We start from the raw sequence: 15,125 nt of genomic DNA, 5'->3' as shown, positions 1-15,125 counted from the left end.
ACTGTGAATATAATTTTGCCAGGTTTCCCGTGTGCGTAGAGTATTTCTCCCTGAATTTCAACAGCACTTGACATTTGTCCTTTTCCAGTCTTATTGGGATAACTTTCACTTCCCGTCCTTTGTTCACTTCCAGTCCACCGTGAAGTGTCCAAGAGTGAGGTGGCCATGCGCATGCGCAGTGTTGATATGTCCGGACTTTTAAAAAAAAACAAAAAAAAATATTTAATGTCCATCCTTCAATCCACCCATTAATCTATATTTTTAGTGGCATCTATGTGAGCTGTTTTCGGTTACGCCTTAACTTCCTCAACAATATCATAATATAATGGGTAAATGTTTATGAACAACAAAGGAAAGTGAAACAAACAATAAACATGCCAGGGGTCACTAGTAAAACAAAATTTTTAGAATGAGATTTTGAAAATAAATGCAGTTGTACTTCTTTTATAAAGACAGAAAATAGCAAATTTAGTACATTTACATTCGTGAATACAAAACACAATAAAGACTGGTGCTGACAAACTTCATTGATGTATTTTTCGCTAACTGTGGAGAAAACCTGCAGCAAAAAGTTCGGTGTTTCTGTTTTCTTCTTGGTTTTGCCTCGGAGGACAGCCAAGCATCCTTGAACTATTCACAGCGTCCTCACACTATCCAGCAGCTTGCATCAAATATTCGAGGGATCCCACAAGTAGAAACGAATTTTGTATTGTGCGGAAAAGTGCCATATTTTAAAAACGATCCATTTGGGTGGCTAACGAGCTACATGAATTGGATTGGAGAGTATTTCGGTGTTATTTACATACGTACGACTCAGTGAGAATTGAGTGACTCACAATGAAGCCGTTGCAGCACAATTATTTAGTCATATTTAAGAAACAAACGCTCCACAAAGCCCAAGGATAAGGAAGCCCCTATTTTAACTTGGAACAAAGAAAGAAACCTTCGCGCCATATGTTTAAAAGCCGCGACTAACCAATCAATATTCAGAAAAAAGGTACACATCCAAATGATTTGTTGTTCCTGGTATTGTGACCAATCAAAAATTACGTTTTCACCCGTCCTGTGGGTTCAAATTGAGATGATAGGCTTTGACCAATCCGCTATTTGTTGGGCGGAGTTCTCCAAGTACTTCAAAGCAAGTTAGTGTGGCGACGCAGACTGTGAACAAAACTGCTACGCTTTGTAAGGTCTTCAGTCTGCTGCGGATTGTCTGAACTGGTAGTAGGTTAGTCCTCATGGGTTTCTGTATTTTATGTTCATTATGTCGTGTTAATAGACGTACGGCCTTTCTTGACGGTCTTTAGTTGTAAATAACATCCACATTTTTGTCTTAGGACTATCTTATAACAACGAATACTTTTTCATTTAAATGTTATATTGTCCGTTGTGACTATGACGTATGTGGTACGGGATTATACTGGTGTATATCCATAATGGAATACAAAGATGTTTGTTAGTGGGTTATAAACTACGCAGGCCGCTGAGGTCTTTGTAAACAACTGCTGCTTCAACGCCATTTGGTCAACAGCTTTGCTCGATGGCCGCCGTTCAACTTTAGATAGTAACTCCCTAGAAGAACTTCTCTTTCTTTTGGGCTCTTTGCCTTTGTGAAATACAACACTGAGTGAAGCTAAACACGTCGTGTCGTGGCATATGGGGTGTCACTCACCCACCTGGTGAAGTTTTCGCGAGGTTTAGTTTAGGCGGGAAGATACAAAATGGAGTCGTCTTTTTGTCCCTTCGAGGCAGAAAGCCGATTAAGGCCATGAACCGTCTTTCAGAGTCTGTGTAACCCATTTGTTTTATGGAAGGCTTGTTCGACACAATGACAAATTTTAATACCCAATTGCGTTTTTAGCTCTAGTCTTCACATAGTAATTTAATTTTTTTGCACTTCGTAAATGGTCTCTTAACGCCCTATTTCCTTGTTGATAATACTTGAATATTTGTTCTTACTGTTTGACTTTTACCCGTTGTCTCTAGATATAAAGCGGCCATGACAAAGGACCCAAACAAGCCTAGAGGCAAAACCTCCTCTTATGCATTTTTTGTGGCAACTTGCCGTGAGGAGCACAAAAAGAAGCACCCCGGAGCCAGTGTGGGATTCGCAGAGTTTTCCAAGAAGTGCTCTGAAAGATGGAAGGTACTTTACAACAGTTTAGTTTCATATCAAGCAAACAAGTTGTGTTTTTTTTTTCAAATTAATTAATTGCAGTGGAGCGCCCAATTTCTCATGGAATCTTTATTTTTTTTAACTAAACATTGGTAGTCATTTTGTAGTTTGTTTCTCAGTGTCAAACAATTTGTCTTTTGATGCCAAATGTACACATACTCTTTTTTTGTAATGTTGTTCTAGCTTATATTAAGTGTGATAGTTTAATAATGTGATCACTGTGTTGTACCTTTTTGTAGACTATGTCTGGCAAGGAAAAGCAAAAGTTTGAGGAGATGGCAAAGAATGACAAGGTGCGGTATGACAGAGAGATGAAAACTTATGTTCCTCCAAAAGGTGCTAAGAAAGGAAAGAAGAAGAAGGACCCTAATGCCCCCAAGAGGCCCCCGTAAGTTTAACAAAAAAAATCAAAACAACTTGTATGCATGTTTGTTTATATCCCTCTTCTCTTTAGGTCTGCATTTTTCGTCTTCTGTTCGGAGCACCGACCCAGGATCAAGGAAGAGAACCCTGGTATCTCAATTGGTGACATTGCCAAGAAGCTTGGAGAGTTGTGGTCTACGCAGGGTCCTAAAGACAAGGCGCCATATGAGGCTAAGGCTGCCAAACTGAAGGAGAAATATGAGACTGTAATGATTTTTCTCCCACAAATTATATTTAACCATGTGTGACCAATGTAACTCCTACACATATGATTCCTAGGATGTTGCTGCTTACAGAGCAACAGGTGGCTCAGGGAAAACTGATGCAGGCAAAAAGAGTGGCCCAGGTAGGCCCAAGAAAGCCCAACCTGTTGAAGAGGATGATGATGATGATGATGATGATGAAGAAGAAGATGATGATGACGACGATGATGATTAAGCAAATGGTTATGCATGTATTGTTTGCAATGCATTAAGCTAAATTCTTTTGTTGCGTGGATGTTCAAGACTTATAGCCTGCTGTCCCTGTTGATCAGCCTCTTTGGGTTGTCGGTTCTGTATTCCTTGTCAAATTCAGGGATTTTGTGATTTTTATTTTTTTTTTTTTTTTTTTTCAATTAGACCCCATAATTTCTTTAGATCCTTGTTGCTTTATCAAAATGGTCAACTTTTGTTTGGTTGTACCAGGTTAATATTACAAAGGACTTAACCTGTGCAATGGTCGCTGGACAGCAAGGTTTTAAAGAAATGTTCTGCTTCTCAAGCACTGGTTAGGTTTTTGTGGTGCTGTTTGTTCACTGTCATTTTAATCAGACTTCTAGTTTGACTTAAAAAATCCAGCTGTTTTAATATTAAGACCTTCAATGTAGAGCAGATTTTTTTTTTTTTTTGTAATAAAATTTTGTATATTGGTTAGTTATTGGATCTATTATTTACTTCCTGAAGTAGCACAAGTGATTTCTAAGATCCTAATAAAACTTCCTTAGAATACTCATGCTAGCCAGATTTTAAATTAGCAGTTTGTCTTAAGCCATGCAGCAGCAATTACTATTTTGTTGAACTATTAGAGATTTGTACAAAAATGTTCAAGGAGAATGTTTTCGACTACTGTCCAATGAATCTGAGTCATGCCACTATGGGACTGCGGTATGCTACTTTTTGAAGTGCTGTAAATGATAATGCAATTTCAGTATACAGGGCAAAAAATATTACAAATGTGACAATTTCTACACCTTTTTAGTGTATGTGTGGCAGCATGACTTCAAGCAAATTGTTTCAGATAATATTTTTTTTCTTTTAGCTTGTGGCCAACTGCTTCAGGTCACCAGGAGTCACTAAACTCACTGAAATGAGGGGAAAACAAAAGCTAAAGTACCACACAGGTTTCAAATAATCAAACCAATTTTAATATCACTGAGACAACCCACGGAAATACAAAATGAAGTTTTCAAATGGCAATTCAATTTAATCTTTTCCTTTCGGCTTGTCCCGTTAGGGGTCGCCACAGCGTGTCATCTTTTACCATCTTAGCCTATCTCCTGCATCTTCCTCTCTAACCCCAACTGCCCTCATGTCTTCCCTCACCACATCCATAAACCTTCTCTTTGGTCTTCCTCTCGCTCTTTTGCCTGGGAGCTCCATCCTCAGCATCCTTCTACCAATATACTCACTCTCTCGCCTCTGAACATGTCCAAACCATCGAAGTCTGCTCTCTCGAATCTTGTCTCCAAAACATCCAGCTTTGGCTGTCCCTCTAATGAGCTCATTTCTAATCCTATCCAACCTGGTCACTCCGAGCGAGAACCTCAACATCTTCATTTCTGCCACCTCCAGTTCAGCTTCCTGTTGTTTCTTCAGTGCCACCGTCTCTAATCCGTACATCATCACCACTGTTTTGTAAACTTTGCCCTTCATCCTAGCAGACACTCTTCTGTCACATAACACACCAGACACCTTTCACCAGCTGTTCCAACCTGCTTGGACCCGTTTCTTCACTTCCTGACCACACTCTCCATTGCTCTCTATTGTTGACCCCAAGTATTTGAAGTCGTCCACCCTCGCTATCTCTTCTCCCTGTAGCCTCACTCTTCCCCCTCTACTTTTCTCATTCCAGATTTAATAAGGCACAAAAAAATTACCATTATGCAGTTTGCCCTTACCTGTTTACGGTTCATGTTATGGACCAGTGCAATGACAACTGCAAAGGGTGCAGTTTAAAGTGACGAATCGTGCGAGTCTACTATATATATATTACTAATACTGATTGGACCAGCAGGATGTGACTGTGTGTCCCAACAATGGCACAAGGAAGGAAATTGTAGGTTCACTGATAGAACAAGGTAATAGAAAAAACCAACCACACCCCTCAACCCTGACTTAACCACCACTCAGAATGACTTGAAATAGTCATAAAGACTGGGAGGACTACTATCTCCCGCACACACTGCTGCACGAATGACCAACCTAAGTGACTTGTAACCAAGGATCCAAATTATCCACCCCGACACACAAAATGGCGCCGACCTGACTATTTAGTGTAGAGGATATGGACTATGGGTGATGTTAAAAAAAGGCTGTGGAAGATAACACTTCACACAAAGCCGACATGAATCAATTTGTAGAAGATGGAAATTTTGAAAATTCAGAGAGCAAACCAGCATTTTACACATAGAGCAAATGACACTAAAATAGGAGGAGAAAAACAAAAGATGAGCCTTTTGAGGAATATGGAGTGAGAATGATATCTATTCAAGATTGATAGGCCATTTCAACAGCAGTTCACATGCTCTCCATGCAGGTTTAAAAGACACAAATTACAGCTGGGTTTACAAACATTACATTGACCTGATTACTGACACATAGGAGGAATATCTCCATGTGGAGAACATTCTGAAAGATAAAAAGAAACAAACTACAACTTTTATGGGAAAGACACTGCTACAACAAGCAGAACATTTCCCAACAGAACAACAGGATAAGATAAATGAAGACTTTCTTAATGTAACAATGTGTTACAAAAAAAAAAACTCCAGGCCCAGATTTTCATTACGAAAACAAACTCAACAAACACACTCCAGAAAAAAAAAAAAATAGAATAAATAAATAAATAAATAACAATTTATTATCTGCACACAGATAATCTGGGGACGGCAGCCACAAGGTTCAGACTCCCACAGGCCTTGGAAGACAGACGCTTAATGTTGCCACATGTGTCACTGTTTAAACGATATGACACACACTCAGAGTGGTTTTGAAGTTTCGTCAAAAGAGACCAAACAGCAACTAATTTGAAACTAGATGAGGAAAATTTGAAAAGTACAGGTTAGTGCAGGCCGTCACCTTCATCAAAAGTGATGCGGTATTAACTCTTACCTCTTAACAGAGGAAGAGGAAAAACATTTTTAAAAGAAGTCTCAGAATGCATATGGTCAATAGGACTATGTGATGTGGGACTCATTTGGGGAGCGCAACCTGTACAAATTAGACTTTAAACAGAATATAGGCTATTTATGAAACAATATCCATTAAAACCAGATGGATTGGACTGCATAAAGCCAGTTATTGTGTCATTAGTTATTGCAGGGGTAATAATTGAATGCCCAGACTCTCCCTGGAATACATGTATTTTTCGAGAAAAAAAAAAGGCACCCCCATCAGGAGGTTGGAGAATGGTTCAAGAACTCCAAGCAGTAAATGCTGCTGTTAACACAGCGAGCACCTTGTGTCCCAGACAAACTTACACATTGCTGAATTAATTAAGACGAGATACAAAGGTTTTTATTGTAATCTATTAAGTTGCATTTGCATTTGAAGGCAAAAATACACATTTACCAGGTTCCCTCAAGTATACTGTGAAGGGCCAACAACTTATTCACAAGTTATGACAGCTAGTATGTCCACATTTTAACTATCAAGTGGCAATCAAATTCTACTTCATGAAGATGGTGTTTTGCTTGCATCACCCCACAAGGAAACTTGCAAAGTGATACATTTATAGCATTGTTAAAACATTTGGCACAGGAGTGAAGACTATTTTACTTTTATTGCACTTTCATTATTTGCTTAAATATGACCTTATACATTTAATCAAAGATAAAGTGTTGCCCATTTGCTAATCAGACAAGGATGTGTTGTGGAGCCGGTGGTTGTCCTTGATTTTTGTACGCAGAAAACCGGCTGGTGTCATCCTCCTATCCCAGGCGTTGCCGAGGAGATGAACAGCACCGGATAAGGAACGGAAAGTTACCATCCCATCCCAAAACCAGACTGCGGGGGTGGTTGGGGCAGCCACTTCTACCATGGACACTATGGACCCATACATATAAAAACCTTGTGTTACTGGGCAGATTTTGTCTTCTTCTTTGGCTATCCTGCCAGAAGACACATGTCTCGTGTGCGGCAGATACCTAGATAAGATCCGGACGTCTGTACTGCGCATTCCTTTGTAATAAATCCATTTGCTGTTAACTTTTTCTAATCATTGGTCATATCTTCCTCGATTCGTGAACACGTGTAGGGTCCTTACTCGCAAATCCCTACAATTTGGTGACCCTGACCGTAAGTCGAGGGAGGTAGACGAGCATTGGCCGTCGACAGATGAGATAAAGAGAGACATATGAGAAACACAGGAGTGTTATACGGACAAGTCGAGGGTGGTCGTCTGTGCTTCTGACTTCTCCAGGTCGCGGCCAAAACCAAAAGGTAAGCAGGAGCCTGTTTACTGTCGAATTCTGCAGATTGAACTGCCTAAATTTGAGAAGTCATTGGTATCAGATTGTTCATGCCTCATATGAGTTATTGAGAATAAGAGATAAAGAGAATAAGAGAAGTTGTATATCCTGTCATAGCTGACGTATATTGTCAACGTACAATTGCACTTTGAGGTTCACCTGTTACACCTAAGGGGGATGGGATCCCTTAAAAACAAAGGGTTTGCCGTCGGTTTGAGCCTGGGACATCACAATGTGGCGTACGAAAAAACCGACTAGTATAGGCTAAGTTGTTGCGCGATAGGAATTCGGCTGGGTTTAGTCGAAGAAATGTGACCACTAAATTAAATAAATAATCATGGATATTGAATTTGATCATGAATGTGCTGAATATAATCCAACAAAAAATTAAATATACATTGGAATTGAGCAGCAAATGATGCTTAATGTTGACAAAAAGAAGCAAGATAAAGAATGGAAGCGTGCATTAAAATAATGGCAAAAGCACAATTTGGGTAAAATTCGCGATTCAGACAAACTGACGATGAAGTTAAGGGACAATAACAGAGACTATGTAAATATAATATATATAAATATAAGATAAATATAAATGTAAATGACTATGAAAGATGTAAGCGACATATTAGATAAGGGCTCATGGATCTTAAAGAGGTGAACAGAGAAAGGCGCACTGCGCATTTAATGATGGTGATGGTGACGGACGTTGGAACGGGATCAGGTGGCATGTGACGTTGAGGGCATCAAGGAGCCCATGATGAAAAGAAGATGGAGCTGAGAAAAGTTGTATTTGATATGTGGACGCGAGTGAAGGACCACAAAAATGGGAAATGATGCACGTCGAATACGCACACACGCACGCGCCCTGAATCACATGTAAGTACACTACACACACACGCACGGACACACAGGGGAAGCAAGAGGCGCTGAAGGGGGGTTGGTGAAAACGGTCTTGTTGATTTGATGTGAAGCGTCCTCTCGCATTGGAAATAACATGATGACTATATTATTATTATTATTATTATTATTATTATTATTATTATTATTGTTATTATTATTATTATTATTATTATTATTATTATTATTATTATTATTATTATTATTATTATTATTATTATATCATGGCAGCATGGTGGCGCAGCTGGGAAAGCTTTGGCCTCACAGATCGGAGGTCCCGGGTTCAATCCCAGACCTGCCTGTGTGGAGTTTGTATGTTCTCCCACATCCCAAAAACACGCAACGTTAGTTGGACAGTCAAGGTTGCCCGTAGGTGTGATTGTGAGTGTGACTGTTGTCTGTCTCTATGTGCCCTGCAATTGGCTGGCAACCAGTTCAGGGTGTACCCCGCCTCATGCCCGTTGACAGCTGGGATTGGCACCAAGCACTCCCCACAACCCTTGTGAGGATAAGCAGTAAAGAAAATTTATGGATATTATATTATTATATTATATAACAAGCAAACAAAACGCTACAAGGTTGAAAACTCTTCTTTTTTCTCAGGCTTTTTAGAATATATCCACTTTTTGATCATATTACTTGCACTGTATGCAGTTTTAATTGTCTTTTTTTTAATTGTTTTTGTCATTTTCATTGTTTTCATCCCATTTCAAATGTTTTATCTCTTTGTTTTCAAATGCCTTTAATCATGTAAAACACATTGCGTTACCTTGTGTATGAAATAAGCTATACAAATAAATTTACTTTGCTTTGCTTTACAACGGTGCCTGTGATAGAAGCTCCAGCAGGTCCAATATACAAGCCGTTTGATCTTAAAGATGTTGATTGTCTCCTTACACAATTTATGGATTCAATTTTTATTAAAAAAAAAATGTAGGACATGTTTGACATGTGCAAGACATAACCAACAAGGTGATTTGAGCCAATGTAGAGGGCGGTTCCTTACACCACAATATCTGTTTAAAAACTATCAATGAGTCCATTGAATTAAAAGTGAAGGGGAAAAAAGGGTTTGGTCATTATAGATGCCTTTTCAAAATGGATGGAACTCTTTCCAACCAAACATGCCAAGAGCTTTAAAAATAGCAGTAAGGAATACTTGAGTTAATTTGTCTCATTCTAAGAAGGTTTTTGAAAACATTGTTCCCAAAGACTAAATTGTTTGTTGACCATTTGTAAGATAGCTGTTCTCATTCCCACTGCCAAAGTCTCTGTAGTCCGGTTACAAAGGCGGTCGTGGTATTTAGAACCCTTCCGTCTCAACTCCGGTGAGGAAAACACCCTGACTAAGGCATTTAGGGGATTGAGTCTGCTATCATAATGGCAACTAAACAGTTACATTTTTTGTTGGGTGTTGGATTTTAATTTTTTCTGCTTGAGTGGTACCGGTGGGAACCACCCAAGGTCCTAGAAAACAAATTCGATCACTGCATAGAAAAAAACAAACAAACGGAATTTCAGTTAATTAAAATAAACACTAAATTAGATGTATAAAATTCGTTTCAAATTGCAACAGGCATTTCAAAATAATAATTGGGTTCTCATGGTAGAAAAAAGGCGTCACAGTGATGCAGCTGTGGGGCTTTGGCCTCGCAGTTCTGAGAACTGGGGTTTGGTCCCAGCTCCTCCTGTGTGGAATTGCATGTTTCCCCAGTGCCTGTGTGGGTTTCCTTCAAGCGCTCAGGTTCCCTCCCGCGTCCCAGGAGCATGCAGCATTGATTGGACACTGGAGTTTCCCTAGGTGTGATTGTGAGTGCAACTGTTGTCCCTTATGAGAGTAAATGGCTAAGAAAATTGAATTTATGAGAGGAAGGTTACCTGATAATGAAGAAAAAAAGAAAGGGGGGGGGGGTTCTGTGTATACACTAACTTCTTTTGAAAACCAAAAAACATTGTTTTCTAATGATCAAATTTCAAATTTATTGGAACTGCAAACAAATTAAGAAATGTATCAGCATTGATGTGTAAAACCATTTTTGTGATTGATAGTTCATTTTAGTAATTGCCACATACAGACATCTGATGGTGAGGCGGAGGTATAAATTGAAAAAAAAATAAATGAAACAAGTTACTGTGCTCCAATAATTTGATTATTGCCATTTATCTGTTCATCCTATGTCTGTTTAATCTACTGTAGATGCAGTTTTACCCTTGGTCGGAAGAGAAGCGGTATGGGGACAACAAGTGTTTTAACATACATTGACGCCACTGATGTTCTAAGTGAGTATAAATTGGCTGATCAATTTGGCAGCAGGATTTGAGTCCTCAGGTTGTTGGCGTACAACCGACAAAAACATCGACAGAATCAACTCCATTCAGCACAACGTACAAGAATTGGGCAACTGGACACAGAGAGGGTTTGTAACTGTGCGTGAACAATTATCTGTTCATTTATGGCATTTCAAAGCGGAGTCGCTGTTGACAGGTTGGCTGAGAGAGGACAAATCTCTGCTATATTCGGAGAACAATGTTGCAGAGTGAAGGCCAACAAACACCTATGGCATCATGCCACCGAGGAGCTTTGAACCCTCAACGGCTCGTTCTGGTATTGACACCTCCGTGTGAGAGACCTGGATGAATGCCTTTGAAAGATGCACAGCCCTGTTGTCCTCAAATTTGGTATCAATTGCTATTTTTTCCAGCAATTTTGACCTTGTGTGGATGTTGTTGGATTCCTTGTCTGCGTGCATTGTGAAACTTATTAACACTGTTATGTCACCCACAAACGAACAGGTGGCGAAGATGTATCCTTTAATGGTGAAGAATGACCGTGATGACAATGATGATTTTCTATTCTCTGTGTGCGTGTATTCATTTTCATAAAAATGTATTTGTTAGGAGAAGTTGCAAGATGATATAAGAATTTGTGCAATTACATAATATACAGGGGGTAAATGTTAGAGTTATCGTTAATATATTTATTATGGACTTGCAACAAAACCAAAGTATCATCCTTGCTTTGAAGAGTCTTGTTCACTGGACGAGCTCCTACACACAGATGCAACAGTATCTTCCTACAAGTAGCCAAGGACAACTCCATCATAACCAAAGAATGTGCCACATCATCACCAAAACTGTACCTTTGTTCATTTCATCTGCTCACCCCTCCTTTTGACTTTGTGTGTTTTCTAATTAAAAAAAGAGTACGTGAGAGGCTGGTTCAGAACACGTTTGGAGACTGTAACTGCCCAGTCTCTCACGTCCTCCTGATCAGAAGAAAGACAACTTCTCGACTGTTTTTTCTGCAACTATTCCAGCAAGTTAGGTGATAAACCTAATACTTTGCTTGGCTTTGTTGAGGATGTAGTTGATGTTCATCTCCCACTTCAGGTACTGTGAGACTGTAATTCCCAAGAACTTGAAGGTCTCGGCAGTTGACACAAGACAGTCGGACAGAGTGAGGGCCAGCTGTGGAGAAGGATGTCTCCTGAAGTCCACGGTCATCTCTACAGTCTTAGTGTTCAACGCCTGTTTGTGTTGGCCACACCAAATCTCCAATCTTGCCACTTCCTGTTGATATAAAGACTCGTTGACGTATTTGACTGTGGTGTCATCTGCATACTCCAGGATTTTGAGAGCCGGGTGCTTTAAGGTGCAGTTGTTTGTGTAGAGCAACAAGAGCAAAGGGGGATGAGACAACCTTGGGTTGCCCTGGTGGTGATAGTGCGCGTAGATGAGGTGTTGTCCCCCAGTCTCATCTCCTGTGTCCTGCCCATAAGGAAGTTGTGTGAGTTGTGCCTCACTTGGCAGCAACAACAAATAAAGTGTCTGCGATAATAGTTGATGAGTCTGACATCGCTCTGGAGGAATTTTATCTTTTGCAGAAATATTTCAACACTCATCCATCCATCTATTTTCTGAGCCGCTTATCCTCACAAGGGTCGCGGGGAGTGCTGGAGCCTCTTCCAGCTGTCAACGGGCAGGAGGCAGGGTAAACCCTGAACTGGTTGCCAGCCAATTGGAGGGCACATCGAGACAAACAGCCGCACTCACAATCACACCTGGGGGCAATTTAGAGTGTCCAATTAATGTTGCATGTATTTGGGATGTGGGAGGAAAGTGGAGTGGCCAAAGGAAACCCACACAGGCACGGGGAGAACATGCAAACTCCATACAGGCGGGGCTGGGATCGAACCCGGCACCTCAGAAGTGTGAGGTCAATGCTTTTGAGCTGAGACCACCATACCGCCTCAACACTGTCATATTAAAGGGTTTTCTAGAATGAACTGCCATTTAAGGTCACACCACAGCATCTCAATTTGATTTAAATCGGGACGTTAACTTGGTCACTCCAAAACAATTGTTTTTTGTTTTTTTAGCCATTCAGATGTGGACTTGTTGGTGTGTTTCATATCATTTTCCTGCTGCATGGTCCAAGAGCGCTTGAGTTTGAGGGCACAAACGAATGGCTGGATGTTCTTCAGGATTTTCAGGTACACAGCAGAATTCATTGTTCCATTAATCACTGAAAGTTGTCCTGGTGCTGAGGGAGAAAAGCAGCCCCAGATCTTCACAGTGCCTCCACAAAGCTTTTCTGCGCAAGCTCTCTCTCTTTTTTTTTTCTTTATCAAATGCTGTGCTATTATTAAGCCAGATGTAACAGGCAACACACCTTCCAAAAAGTTCATATATATTCAAATAGCAGTATCGGTTGATCGGGAAGTGGCACCGCTCACGGCTGTGTATGGAAGTATTGCTCCATCTTCCCGATCAACCGAGCGGTCGAGCCGCTCACAACTGTGCCGCTCACGGCTGTGTATGGAAGTATTCCTCCGTCCTCCTGATCAACCGAGGGGCGGAGTTGCTCACGACTGTGTATGGAAGTATTCCTCCGTCCTCCCGATCAACCGAGCGGCGGAGCCGCTCATGGCTGTGTATGGAAGTATTCCTTCGTCTTCCCGATCAACAGATAGTGCTATTTCTTCATCAGACGAGGATAAATCCAAGAAATCGGAAATTGGGCACCGTCAATACAATCATTTGGAATGTCCTGAAATAGAAAGAAACGACTGGTGTCTTGAGCAACAGACATTGAACAGGTCGGTCAAAGGTATCAAAAGCAGTTGATGACAGAAACATTGTGGGAGCTGTGAAGAAACACCCAAAGACAACAGTCAGCAAAATCACTGCCAACCTCCACAGGGAAGGGCCAAATGTGTTAAAATCCACTGTTTGAAGATGACTTTGAGAGACAAAAATACACAGGTCATACCACAAGATGCAAACCACTCATTCAGAAAAAGAACTGGAAAGCCATGGTTTTGGAAAGATGTACAAAGATGAACCACAAAAGTTATGAAATAGTTTTATGTACTGATTTGATCAAGATGAACCTCTACCAAAGTGATAGAAAGGCGAAAGTGTGGAGAAAGATAGGATCTGCTTATGATCCTAAATATACAACCTCACCTGTGAAGTATGGTGACACTGTCATGGCTTGTGCTTGCACGGCTCCTTCTGTAATGATCTCAGTAGTCTTTATAGGTGCTATAACTCACGATCGTAGCAGGAGAACAAATTCTGAAGTTGACAAAACCATTTTGTCTGCTTATTTACAGAAAAATGCATCCAAAGTAATCTGAAAAAGCTTCACCATGCAACAAGACAATGACCCAAACACTGTTAACACAACAAAGGACTTCATCTGGGGGGAAAAGTGGGAGCTGGCCAAGTCAATCACTGGCCCTTATCCCAATAAAGCATACATTTTACCTCGTGAAGAGGAGATACAACCAGAAAAAAATAACTGAAAGAGGCTGGAGTAAATACTTGCCATTTAATTCTATGTCACCCAAGTTTCCTTCCCATGATGACCATTATAATCAGCACCAATTATGACTCTCTCTGTCTGGGATGCCCAGAACTACTTCATCTTGCTCCTTCCAGAATTTCTCTTTCATTCCACTAATCACATTATACATATCCTCAATTTCAAGTTTCAGCCTCATCACTCGATTTGATACTCTTTTCTCCTCTATGACATTATTGGGTAACTCTTCCTTTAAAATAACCCATATCCCATTCCTCTTCTGATGTATACCAAGCTAAAATCATTTCAATTCTGCCCTTCCCTAAACCTGTAGCCGAACTGGCTTTCCACTTGGTTTCCTGTGTCGTGGGTCTAACTCTGCGTTGTGTATTTTTTTTGGATGATGAATGAGAAGACACACACTTTGGCTGGTCTCCACCTGGTTTAATCCTCTGTATTATAAAAGAGACACATTCACAGATGCTCACAGATTTCTCTTCACAAGTACTCTCAAAACTCTTACACTCAGAAATCTGACGAACAAGAGGAAATATATCAAAAAAGAAATAACGTGATTTACATCGCAACCGATGAAAAGAATATAAAAAAGTCACATACCTGTATTATAAAGGAGACACATTCACGGATGTTCACAGATTTCTCTTCACAATTACTCTCAAAACTCTGCAACATCAAGAACACCGTCACCATGCAGCTTCTGCTAAGACTCATTCACACTGAACAAACCACAGGGTCCTCACCAAGCACACATGGCAACCTCTCCACTCCTCCTCCAACTAGCAAGTTTATGCTTAAAGGAGGACTTTGTTTAAAATTCATATGGACAATAAACCCTCCAACGTGAAGTAATATTATTACATATATTTTGGACATTAATTGAAAAAAATGAAAATAAAGAACATTTTTGAAATCCAAGCAAAATCTGGATATGTGCCAGCTTTCACAGAAAAACTCGGAAGAAACATCCTTGACCCCGCCCCAGACGTCGCTGGTGCTTAGCATTACAGACCATTCATTCTAGCAAAGCCAAGATGCCAACGTGTTGTGCAACAAAACTGAGAAAACGCACCCAA

At 40.3% G+C, this 15,125-nt stretch overlaps 2 protein-coding genes across 5 annotated transcripts in view; both read left to right on the top strand.

Moving 5' to 3' along the window:
• The first annotated feature begins 1,071 nt into the window (after positions 1-1,071).
• hmgb2a (high mobility group box 2a) lies at positions 1,072-3,513 on the top strand. Of its 2 annotated transcripts, none has more exons than XM_061829752.1 (5): positions 1,072-1,228; positions 1,987-2,146; positions 2,416-2,564; positions 2,631-2,805; positions 2,879-3,513. In XM_061829752.1, exons 2-5 carry the CDS (start codon positions 2,000-2,002, stop codon positions 3,035-3,037), a joined length of 630 nt encoding a protein of 209 aa, XP_061685736.1. In that variant the 5' UTR covers positions 1,072-1,228; positions 1,987-1,999; the 3' UTR covers positions 3,038-3,513. The 2 variants fall into 2 exon arrangements, with proteins under 2 accessions (XP_061685736.1, XP_061685735.1); XM_061829751.1 differs by lacking the exon at positions 1,072-1,228 and adding an exon at positions 1,701-1,785.
• A 3,201-nt stretch (positions 3,514-6,714) lies between these two features.
• The window catches only part of wdr17 (WD repeat domain 17), a 128,742-nt gene continuing 120,331 nt past the window's right edge, over positions 6,715-15,125 (top strand). The window contains exons 1-3 of one of the 3 annotated variants that reach the window (XM_061829772.1): positions 6,715-7,021; positions 7,115-7,299; positions 10,420-10,502. The gene's annotated coding sequence lies outside the window, so the exon portion shown is untranslated. Of the gene's footprint in view, positions 7,300-7,342; positions 8,202-10,419; positions 10,503-15,125 lie in introns of those variants that run through there. The other 2 variants (XM_061829770.1, XM_061829773.1) reach the window with 2 other exon arrangements.

Source organism: Syngnathoides biaculeatus, chromosome 9 (assembly GCF_019802595.1).
Source record: "Syngnathoides biaculeatus isolate LvHL_M chromosome 9, ASM1980259v1, whole genome shotgun sequence".
Classification (NCBI taxonomy): domain Eukaryota; kingdom Metazoa; phylum Chordata; class Actinopteri; order Syngnathiformes; family Syngnathidae; genus Syngnathoides; species Syngnathoides biaculeatus.
This window is presented reverse-complemented; position numbering and strand designations above follow the sequence as displayed.

Bases quoted from the DNA above. Each gene is read 5' to 3' on its own strand.
- hmgb2a (XM_061829751.1), top strand. The intron at 2,147-2,415 runs GTACTTTACAAC...ACCTTTTTGTAG, and splicing joins AGTGCTCTGAAAGATGGAAG to ACTATGTCTGGCAAGGAAAA. The intron at 2,806-2,878 runs GTAATGATTTTT...TATGATTCCTAG, and splicing joins TGAAGGAGAAATATGAGACT to GATGTTGCTGCTTACAGAGC.